Source organism: Athene noctua, chromosome 5 (assembly GCF_965140245.1).
Source record: "Athene noctua chromosome 5, bAthNoc1.hap1.1, whole genome shotgun sequence".
NCBI classification, from domain to species: Eukaryota; Metazoa; Chordata; class Aves; order Strigiformes; family Strigidae; genus Athene; species Athene noctua.
The window spans coordinates 7700550-7713109 of record NC_134041.1 but is presented as its reverse complement, the minus strand read 5'-3'; the positions used below and the strand labels follow the sequence as shown (position 1 = coordinate 7713109).

At 39.4% G+C, this 12560-nt stretch overlaps 1 protein-coding gene across 2 annotated transcripts in view; it reads right to left on the bottom strand.

Moving 5' to 3' along the window:
* The window catches only part of TTC39A (tetratricopeptide repeat domain 39A), a 47275-nt gene that overhangs the window by 34361 nt on the left and 354 nt on the right, over window positions 1-12560 (bottom strand). For both annotated transcript variants that reach the window (XM_074906240.1, XM_074906238.1), the window contains exon 2: window positions 1468-1572. In XM_074906240.1, coding sequence (XP_074762341.1) covers window positions 1468-1572 — 105 coding nt within the window. The remainder of the gene's footprint in view (window positions 1-1467; window positions 1573-12560) is intronic.

The following is a 12560-nucleotide window of genomic DNA, read 5'->3' as shown; positions in this document are numbered from 1 at the left end:
CCCACTCTACAGCTTTTGTCATTCCCTAAAGAGATGGCATGTGTCCATAATGGATATCATCTGTGGGGAAATTTAGCATCCTGTTTCTGCATTACACTTGTAAAGATCCTAAATCTGTATTCCCCTTACTGCCAAAGGCAACAGGAATAAGGGCCTCCTCATAACAACAGGCTAACATGAAAATTCAGTTTCAAAATGGTTTTGCAATGTGGAATAATGTCAGGTAGAAAAACAGAGTATTTGCTCATGAAATACGTTTTGCAGGGCCCAATAAAAGCTGAAGGGAAACCATATGCAATAGAAGAAAAATGGATTTAGAGAAAAAACCCCAACCTACAGCCTTACTAGCTTTTGCAGTGTTTTGGAAACCCCCTTCAATAAAATACCTCCCTGTTTTATGCTAAGCACTGAGTATTTCCAGATGGGCACAGGGGATTTACTATCAGTATTTAATGAAAACACAGTTATTCTTCTTACCATTGTTATGATAGCTTCTGATGATATATAGACACAAAGCAACACTGCTGTGAATAAAACCAGTATTATTAATACATCTGAGCCTACAATTTATCATTAATGTCTTTCACAGAGTGTACTTAAGCTACAGATTCTGGCATCAAAGACTGAGGCTGATACCTCAAGCAAAGCAGATATGTAGTGTTCACTACAGTTACCCCTGATGCATTATCAAACACACACTACTGCATTACCTATGAATTTTACTTGTTTCATATTCCAGTGGCCTGAAAGAAGGCATGATGTATTTTGCTGATGGCTTAAAAATAAACGGAGCAAACTGGGGGAAAAAAATGTGAATTAACCACAGACTTCAACAAGGCAAGAGCGCAGATAACTTCAGGACAGGATATGAAAAAATCACAGACACTGTAAAGAGACAACAATTTTTAGAAGCTCTTTTATGACCCTGCTGCTTGCAGCTGGGCCACTCATTACATGCTGGGCTGCAACATAATTAGGAAACAGAGTACATGACCACAACACTGAATTGCAAAATAAGCTGTGAGAAAGTTTCTGCAAGTGGTTATTACAAAACAACAACAAAAAATTCATACCTAAAGTAATGTGTCTCAAACCTGGCAATTCATGGTCAGTTGCTCATTTTGACATAAAAACTATAATTTCTCACAGTATGCAGAAAAACATGGGAAATCTCACATACCGTACTACAGCTAAGGGGTTACTTCTTTGGACAATGATTCTGTACTTTTTGTAGTTAACTTTGATCACTCTTGTTATTTAGTCACCCCAAGTGTTATTATTCTGACACTATTATTATTCAGACACTTATTCTGTCTTCCCCAGAACTTATCACATTAACTTACTGCCCCCTTCTGAACCAAAACCATGCAGTCTTATCAACTATTTGGAGAACTAGCTGTCCAGTCCTGAGAGATGGTAAACAAAGAAAAATAAACAGAGGAAAAATAGTAAAATTAATCAACTTACTTTGCCTGTAAAGAAGCCAAAGCATCCGAGAACTTATTGTTAAGAAATAAATCCAGAGCTGCCATACACTCATGCAATGCCATGTTGAGGTCTGATGTAGGTGACCTGCCAGAAGAAGAGAGAATAAACTCAGGCCATCTGTTCTCCTTCTATCTGTGCATTACTGTTACATTTGAAACCCCCTTCTTCAGTTCTAACCTTATTCCCATGTAGAATGTGCTATTCCATCTCTAGAGATGACAAAAAATGAAAGTTACTTCCATTATGCTTGTGGGATTTGGATTTTTTAACCATGCTCTTACCCTGTGACACATGGAAAGCAATTTAAGTTTTATACTTTCTGAAAATAAGATAAACTGCATGTAGTGTAAATAAGAACCTGGACATGCAGAAGTTACATTGTGAGAGCATGGAAATTTGATGAGCTCAGGTATCAGGAACGCAGAAAGCACTGGGTGACAATGCACATCTGATGGTGTATAAGGCTGACAAACACTACAGGCTAGTGACATTATGATCATGTTGTCACTTTAAGGATGAGACATTGCCAAACTGCATCAGATTATTATATCAACTGCTACTGGAACACCTGCTTTAGTTCAGCTCATGTTCAGTATTGTTCCTGACCAGTAGACCACTACAGATTTGCAAGTGGGTTAAAATTCCACGTTGTGCACGCTCCTGGGAACATCACTGTCCCTAAGAAGTGCTACTGCACTCAAAAAAACCACTGCTGCACCTCAAAGTCAGAAGATTCTTAGTGGCTTACTCTGGCTGTATTTCTCTCCTTTAAAATATTCAGATGTCAGCCTGACCTGTCACAAGGGTTCTCAGCTGGTCTTTGGGTTACTGGCAACAGGATAATACAGAGCAGCTGAGTAAGTTTGGCCCAACTTCATCACCACTAGAACTGCTGGACAAAAAATCCACATAAGAAACAGTAAGGCCTTGAACTAACAAAGTCAAGGTCACCTGGCCAGTGTTAGGACAATTGAAACATCTGCATCTAATGATCAAAGAGCTATACTGCACTAATATTTTGTGTATAAATCTGCACAAAAAAGCTCCCCCAACAAAATACAAACAAATCGTCATCATGTTCCTGACTCTGAACAGCCCTAACTGATGGGATCTGTCTTGACTTAAAAACTATGTTACTTCCTTAAAAAATGTCATAACATGTAGCCTGCTGAAAGGAAAAACAGAAAGCAAAGTCCTGGTATCATCTTAAGGAGAAGACAGGGTAGCACAGAACAAACAGATATCATCAGCAATAACCACTGACTGCAGCAGTGGTTTGTTTTTAAGAATAATGACTGCAAAGAAAAAAAGAGCATAATTTTATATTATGAAAAACAGGTTTGTAAATCTGAGAGAAGCATTATATGACACGGTTCATAGTGGCTGCTGTCATCACACTTCAGATACACTGCAAATCCTTCTTGCACCCGAGAGACTCTCCAAGTGCTTTGAAAACATTGATTAACCAAATCTTGGCATTCATCTCATACAATATGCAACATCATGTCCACCTAACTATTCTGAGCCTTACTTCCTGTAATAATTAAAACTTTGCCAATTATTTTTTACATGTATTACAATGCTTACCTGGCTTTTTAAAATCTGTGTCCCTGAATCAAATAGCATATTTAACACCACATAAAACATATTCTTGTCTGTTTTAAAATATTTAAACTAGTAACATTTTATCTGAGTTTTTTGTTTGCTTTTTTCTTGTCTTACAGAATTACCCTATTTAATACAAATAAACCATTTCAAAATATTCCTTTGAAACAGAAAGATGACAAAGAAAAAAACACGATTGAAGCTCAAAGCACAAATAAGATACATTAATTACTTGCAATCTTCTCTGGAGTAAGAATTATTAACAGAGTGCCACCCCCAGCAGCAGCAAAAATACAGGTTGCACGCAGCAGCAGAAATACAAGTTGCACACCTTCCTCATGCTCCAAGGAAACCTGACATTTGATGTAGCTCCCAAGTAAAGGGCTCAAGACCTGAACACCATACACACCTTACAAAAATGCCACACATCATCATTTGTTGCTGTTAACAACAGGGAAGAAAAACTTTTAACTAGAGAGTGCTAAGCGTCTCAGCAAACTGATTAGTCATGCTTCAGTGGGCTGCAGATTCTCTCCTGCTTTCAACAGCAAGATCAGAACTGCCTCTTAAGTCAAAAGGAAAATGCTGTGCACTGCTACTTACCTTTCTGCTAAATCTCTTGTGTTTTCTGACATAGTCATTTGTATGCCCACTCAGCATTTAGGCACGAACATCTAGGCAACAGCACTCGGTGCTACTTAACCAGCTCGGAGTGACAGTCACACTGCGAGCACAGGGTAGGGCAGCGCCTGCTGCCAGCGATACTGTACTCCCTGATTGGTCATTATGGATGATACGATGAGAGTTAGGAGCATCGCTAGTTCACTTAAAACATACTACAAATGAGTGATTTGGAAGCCAGTCCACAACACATGAAGTTCATATATCACTCGATGCTACTAATGTAGAAGGTGCTGGCAGCTGACAGCGTTATGTTTGATCTACAGACTTGTCTGAAATTTGTGGCAGCATCAGCTATATTTCATTCCGTACAAATTAGGCAGAAGTCAAATATCCCAGTAATTACGGATCTGAAGATACAAAAATTACTGCATGCAGCAGTGGACCGCATTGGAAACCCATGAACCAGAATGGAGAATCAAATGAGGCCAGCTGACATTCAGGAGAATTGAGGCATTGATTGCTGCAAATGCAAGAAACAGGCAAGAGAGACAAGAAAGTATTTCTCAGTAAGGATTCTCCAGAAAACAGGCTTCAGTCCATCAGCCAAACTGCTGCTATTTGTTGGTTCCTGTAACTTTGAGAGGTAGCGAGACTTTACACGTTCTTTGTAAAAATATCTCTTTAATGCCATGCAAAATCAGGTAAATTGGCATAAACAATTTAATCAGTGGACTGAGCTCATCTGGCTGATTCTGCCCAAAATAAACTAGTGCACTCCCAAACTGCTTTGCTGGCATGTCAGCAGTACTGGTCCTGTACATAAGAAGGGTAGCTACATGCTGCAAAACCAGTCATCTCTCTCATTACAACAGCTGTACTGTACAAGTTGATCAGCTATGATCAACTTTTAGTTTGTCCAAGAGGATCTACTGTTAAAAACTGCACAGGTCTTTTCTTCTATACATGCCCTTATTTGTTCAATTACACAAAGCAGTACCAATAATGAAGACATCAACTGCTGAAGGAAGACCCAAAAATGATAAACAAGTGAAGGGTAATATCAGGAAGATACTCTCAAGACATTAACATACCTGATTAAATCTTGCTATTTTTATGACATCCTGTATAGGAAAAGCCTGTGCTGCATTTGGTATAAAAATTATTGTAATAGATCCACAGGCTGCCCCATTAATGACTTCATTACACGTTTGTAACAGCACTATGTACCTGGGCCACAGCAGGAGATAAAAGACATTATTACCGGGTTGGTTTTCCCCGGTTGGGAATAACTACTGGTTACAACTTTAAATTAACCCAGGTGCTTCCACAGCAGGATCATGAGCTACTTTGAAAAGGTTATTCATCATTTTCACTAGCTGTTTATACAATTTATAATTGATACTGTATTCTCCGAGCAGTCTTTAAAGTTCTGTATGGTGAAGGCTCTGGCTGTTTCCGCCAAGTTCTTCAAGACTTGAATTGGCAGGTTTTTATTTGAATACCACTTCTCTGGAAACAATTATACACTCAGACAACCTTCAGCACGCAACCTGTCTTTCCCCACATGTATCAATGTTTTCTTTTAACTAAAGACAACAAATGTAAAAAATTAAGATGTGAAATATTTCCAAATTTAGACCATTTCCCCCTTGGTTTTAGAATCTTCTTTCTTGTTTTTTTGATTTTTGGCAGCAGGTCTTGCAAGGACAGTCATATGGTTCTCACTGTAATTTTATTATTTATGAAATCATCATTCTCTGCCTTAGGGACCATGACTGAGGGTGCTTCACAAATCATAATTACAGTGCATCCCGTGACTTCAGGTAAGACCTGACTCCTTACTCCACTGCATCGCCATCGTCTCTAGTCGGAAGTGCAATTACTCGTGACATCCTAGGCAATGCCCTTTTAATTTAAATATCAAATCCTTTTTATGCCAACAGCAACACCAAACAAAATTAGTAAGTAGAACTAAGCAAAATTAGATTTCTGAATATTAATAAAAAGTAAAGCGTTTTCAAAAGTAAAGAATCATGATGTCTTCCATGGTCAAAAGGAGGAGGAAGCAAGGCTTTTTTAAGCATGGGAGTTACCCTATTTCTGCATAATTTTATTTTACTGCATGCACAATGTCGACTGGTTTCTTACTATAAGTTTGCAGCGCATACGCTTTACGATTTTTCATTGACTTTTATAGACTTCTTCAATAAAAAGGATCTCGAACCTTGTATTCTGCAAAATCCTGAACTACTGACCTATTTGACCTCAGTAACAATTATCAGAACTTTGCAAAAAAAGGTAAATCTGAAGTTTGTGCCTTTATAGTAATGCTTTTAATAGTAATTCAAGAGCTCCTCCAGTATTGTGAAACACTGAAAGCAAGTTAAATCAGTCATATCCTAAAATATGGACACATTTCTCTGCCAAATCTACATTATCTGCATAAGTCAGCTGAGGTAGCGTGCATGGGCAACATCACTTGGAGGAAGAGAACAAAGTAGAGAGTTTTAAGCACAATTGAGCTAAACCAGTACTTGATGAGAAACCACCACAGAGAAGACCAAACACTGGTGACTCAGTAGTTGACTGTCTTCATTATCAGGAGACTCCTGGAGTGGGGAGCAGTGGAAGCACATCCTGTTTTCCCAAATATAGGCTAGTCCCAAGTACATAAAGCAAATGAGATGCAAGATCAGAGAAAAGCGTCTAATGGAAAGATTGTATTTCCATTCCAAAGAAACTTCACAGCAAAATCTTTGTAACCATACTAGAGACCTTCTATCTCAGGGGCTTGAACAGCACCAGCACAATTGGGCTCAGTAATGACTGACACTGCTTTCATCTTCTTCAGAAACATCAACAAAGCTCCTCTAGTGAATACCAGCCTGGGTTGTGGGTTGATTGGAGCAGCAGCTCTACCTATACTGCACAGCTGGCTTCTGCTCCTGCTGTCTCACTGACACATTGCTTCTGCAACACAACAGAAACTGCTCAGCACCCAGCCTTACTACATGGAAGGTGATGAGAATGCAGCTGTTTATCTGAAGGGTTACAATTTCAGTTTCCTGTTAAGTAATTTTGAAGTATTTGCTCTTATATTCAACAATTTGGACAATACAGTGTTTTGGTCTCCTTTACTCCCTTTATATCAAGGATTCTCTGCGTAACATACAGTTTCCATTTTTGCATGATAATGCAAAGGCAGCACAAATGCTCAGCACTGGTAGAACAGACTGGGCTGCACCAATACATATTTTTGCAGCTCTTTTAAGCTACCTGCATCAATACTGAATACACCTGGCAGGACACCTTACAACTATGATGGTGGAGAGCTCAGTACGTACAGAGAAACAACAATTAGCATTACATTCTATCTTTACAAAGAGATTTATAAGAGGCTTGCTTCTAGCCATGTAGTCAGAAAAAAAGTAATAAATTCTTAAACAACCTCTTTACAGAGTATGAAATGGAAGAGATTAGTCTCACCCACCCAAAGCAGCTTCATTTTTTCCAAAGAGGAAGAAGCAGCAAAACCATACAGCTCCGTACAAACACCGTGCCACTCAGGCTACCAAAGCTCCATCAGTGCTAACACTTCGCTAACACTTCAACCATTCACAGATGTGGTGAGGAACATCCCTGAGCACATTTCAAATTTTAGGATTTCGGTTCTTAACAAAAAAACATCTAAAGACACTGCCAACCTTTGAACATAACCTGGCTGATACACAGGCCACCATGTGTGGTGGGTACTGTCGCTGACACCCGGGTGTCCTTCTCATCATATGTTTTCAAAAATATCACCACTGAATACAGAAATTCTTGCCATGACATCACTTTCTGTTCTCATAATGCTGGATAATCACAAAGACATTAGGAGATACCAGAACACACCTGGGGTTGGTCGCTTGAGCCTTTTCAAGTTTGCCAGGTTATTCCTAAATTGATGACTACTTCTTTTCTAAATGATTACTTTAGGCAACACTGTGTTACAAATGTTCTGAGCCCGAGACTGAAAAAAATCTCTACATTCAAAGAAAACAAAAAGCACATCACTTGGGAAGAATTCTTTTCCTCTTCTGCAAACATTTCCAAAAGCACATGAGATCAAAAAATAATCTCGGATGAACAGCTCTCTCATTACCACAAAAAGGAGAACCAGTAAGCTGTGTACTATTCAGTTTTCAGACAATACAGGAATTTCTTCATAATTCAAAACCAAATAAACTAATGCAAGGAAATGAATTCTACCGTATCCTTTCCTGTTCTATGTGCCAAGCTAGTAATACCTCAGCATTTACCTCTCTGTGTTCTTGAACACGTTTCTGGCCTGTGACTAAGACTCCTCGGTGCTGCAGAAATACCATTACTTCTCATAACAAAGCAACTGAGAGATTTCAATAATCATGTTCTCCACATATTCTGTACAGAGACACAACAGCAATGAAATTCTGGAATTCAGGAGATCTTAGTCAGTATTTCAAGTTGTACACAGAGTATGACACGGTTTATCTTTGAGGTTAACTCTGCTCTGAAACCACCAAGTTGTTGATGCCTTGGCAATGCCAAAGGTCTTTTGTTAAAGATGCTGAAACCTTCAGCCCTTCTGTTTCAGCAAAAGCTCACACAACAAAGGGATGTGGCAAAGCAGTCAAGTGAGCAGAACAAAGTCCAGGGAATCAGTAGACTTGTGTTTTGCCCTTGATTCCATCGCTGTTTAACTTGAACCAAGCAGGATCTGGGTTGCATTATGTTCTCATCCTGTATTTGAATGGGCAAACAATGCAATAAATTCATTAAGATAGGTTTGTTCAGTCAAATAAAGAGTATTGATGTCGTTTTTGCAGTTCCCTTTCCGTATTGCACTGCCATGACTGCTCACAGAGAGCTAAGTGCACCATTGTGGGTGATTATTCCCAGTCAGTAGAACTGCCTGCATCAGAGAGACTGAAAAAAACCCAAAACCAAACCAAACCAATACAGTCTGGCAAATTACAAATTATCAACCCAAGCACCCTGGAACTGTAATAATCCATTGGAATGTACACAGTAAAAATTATCTCACACAGGATCAAAATTTAAAAAACCCCAAATATATCCAGCATTAAAGACATTTACAGGAATGCTGCAATTATAGTAAATTTTCATCATAAATCAGTCTGTATTGATGCCTAGCAAGTTTTAACAGCTCTTCTTTTTAAATTCAGATGCTCTACAATCTTTGTCACTGAAGGACAGATGTGATTTATATCACGCCTTTTCGTTTTTTAAGAGTTTTAAGGTCTTTAAACAATATCCATTTACTTACAATACCCATTTGCTTTTTCTCAAAGTCCTCTAACTTCTTACAGTTTCACTGCCTCTGGTCAACCTACACTTCTGACACAGTTACTCTCGATTTTTAAAGGTCTAATGCTGTTCATATTAGAATGAAAAATCAACAAGAGCTGCACTAGACCATTGTCTTGCAATGGTGTTGAGCACATCCAGGTACCCAGCAAACAAACAAAAAAAGCATTAAGCAAAATGCAAGTTCATGTCTGCCACATTCATGGTAAGAATCCAGACAAAATCTGTGAGATTTGCTTTTGAAGGACTGCAAGATCAAGGTAGGGGTCTGTATTACTTCTGAAATAATACTCAGTGAGAATTTGGACAATTTTCCCTTTTGGTTGGATTCTGCACTACCTAGCAACAATAATGACTGGCTGGTAGGTCACAAAAGAGTTACCTATGCATTTTCAGGTTTTTGTAAACTCTGGTTTGTATTTTTTTATGCTTACACTTCTTTCCCAAAAGGCATTTTCCTGCAGTACTTAATATGAGCTGAAATGTCTCTTGGTTTTTGATATTTGGTTTTGTTTGATTTGGGGTTTTTTTGCATTAAATCTATGCAAAGCATTTTCAAAATGTTACTCTAACATGTTTTACTGGAACTTGAAAAAAAAGCATGATTTTTTTTTTTTCAATTCCATTGCTGAACTGTACTTTAGGTTCTCATAAAAAAATACCGGAATCACACAAAATACTTTAACCAATAAGGAATTGTTGCTTTGCATTTAATCATTGCTTTACATGAAATTTCAGATGATGGTTCCCTGAAAGCTTCCGACAGACTGACTTTATATTGCAGAAGTCATCTGCAAAGCATACTTCAAGGTACATTGACCTGTAATAATGCCACTTTCTCTACAAATAAAGTCAAGCACAGCCCTTCAATATGCCTTTATAACTCTTGAACCTGCCTATTGAATCAATACTCAAGAACAGAAAAGAAGTACTAGTAACAAGTTTTCTTGACACTCAGTATTTCTAAAACCATTTTGAAGAGTTATTCTTAGGCACAACGGCTTCAAGAAGCAGACAGTTACTATTCTCTTCGTTGCAGAGTGCAGAAACAACTAAGCAAGCTACCCGAGGATAAAAAAACACAAGCAAACAAAAAGCAAGGCTGATTTTGAACTTGGAATCAGAGCAGTCTGGGATCTTTCTAGCATTTTTTTTCCCTTTCTGACTGGAAACACAGACTGGTCAAAATTAAAATGTTTGATGCAGACATAGGGAGAAGATTTAATCAGTTCAGGGTGACAACTTTAGTTAGAGCCAAAGAGAAAGAAATAGAAAATTTCATGCAAGTTCAGTATTTCATTCTATTTGCATTCTAGATTCAAACCATTACATCAAGTATATCTGAATGACCATCCCAACACTCAGACCCTCTTCTGATAGCTTTCTCCACAAAAGATGACTAAAATTTTTATTATCAAAGTGAAGACAAAAGCTGAAGATCTGCAAAACGGGAGGTCATTTTTCATCACCCTTACTCAAAAAATCTGGCATTCACTTTCCAGTTCCAACCACTCCACTAGACCACCATGTCCTCCAACTATGAGCTAATAATTTCAACCTATTCCCAAAACATATCTGAAACCTAAGAAACCACAAGCTCAACGCTGTGAAAACACCATCTAGGAGATTCATCGGGGTTTTAGGAGCGCAAAAAATCTGTAAAATCTGAACTACAATAAGGAAATAATAGAACTGTATCCTAGAAATAGTATTATTTTTTCCAAGAATTAGCAAAAATCCTGATATATATATGTTTTCAACATTTTGTAGCATGGTAACCAAAACATCTGAAGCACTTTACATCCCGGTGCAACACAGGCACGTGGCAGTTGGTTCCAGTAGATGGAGCTACAGAAAGGCAATGAAGACCCAACACCAAGTTCTCCAGCAGCTTCAATAACACAGCCTGACTTTTGAGACAACCTGCCCAATCTAGCAAAATTCAGCCAACTCCTTCCTGATTCTGAACACTTTTGCAAACGTTCTTCTGTACGATCAAAACTTTCTGAAGTGCAGTGGAGTCATAGTCACAGTCTCTCAGCCTTTGCTGTTACTATTGTCAATGCAAACAGAAGACCTGGAAGTCATTTAATGATAACATTTAAAAATCATTATTGCAAACATATGGCCCCACCTTCCCACCCTGGAGAATGAAAAAAATATTTATTTTTAAATTTAAAATTTGGTCCATTAAAGAATTATCAAGACAGAACATAGCAACAAAATCGTGTAAAGCCGTTAAAAATACTAATACACATGCTATTTTGGATCATTAGCACGTCTAACACTCTGTATTTTTTAATCTTACAGGACATTGCTGCTTTAAGTGCCACTAGACCTCCACTCTCTGTAATAACTCCAATATAGATGACACCAAAAAATGTGCACTATTGTGTAGCTTATATAGTCAAAACATTCAGAAAATGTTTTCCATCATGGTTTCTGCAGGTGAATTAAAGTCTTGGGCTGATGTTCGCTGTTTTCAACTTTAAGATATAGGCAAAGCATGCAAGCAAAGACACAGCAAAACACTTTCAACACTTCATGAAGAGTCATCCAGGGTCCCCTTACCAGTCTTCTAAGCAGAGATACCGTTTGCTGACCTCCAACAATAGCACTCTTACAGGTTTCTACTCCTACACAGATTATAAAACACATTATTTCAAAAGTCTTCTGTAACAGGGAATCCACAAACAGGCCTTTAAACGCAGCCATATCTAAAACTTGAACATGCCGTCATCAACGGGGAAGAAATGTTATTTGCACACTGATTCAGCTTTTGAAGAAACAACTCCCTCACACGCATGCGATGTGCGATGGAAGTTCATGTATTTTAGGGGCAGTAGGAGTGCACACGTGGAAAGGATTAAGTTATCCACCTGCAGCTGGTCGCTGAGGGTGAGCAAGAAGGCACTGAGTTACGGAGTCATTAACGCCAGCGTTTCACTGTCAAGGTGTGCTGCAAGCTGTGCAAACAGGAGCTCAAGGAAAAGGACCTGAGTTCAGAGACACGACGCCGCTCTTAACCAACACTTTGAAGACCAAAGTTAATTTGCATGTAACTACTGAAGGACTGCAGCACAGGTATGTAAATTAGCTCAAGCTAATGCTTTTGTCTAAGGAAAAAAAAAAAGGCCCTGAAAGTGAAAAAAAAAACAGTTTCTGCCCTTTCCGAGGCTGCGTTCAGGTGGGTAAGCAGAGGGACAGGGCCGCTTCCCCCGGTGGAGCGGCCCGGCGGCGCCAGCCCGGGCTGTACCCGGGAGCAGCGGCCCGGCCGGCCCGGTCTCGCCCCGGGGCAGGACCGGCCCCGCAGCCGCAGCCGGCAGACGAGGCGGGCTGGAGCTCTAAAGGCGCCGAGTCCCCGCAGCCAGGCGGGGGTCGTTAGAGAGGTACCGAACTCGGTTTGCAGCTTCACACCAAGGCGGGCTGCTTACCCGGGAAACGAGCCGCCCTCACCCCCCTCCCCCGGGGCACCGGCGCCTCCCGCGACCAGA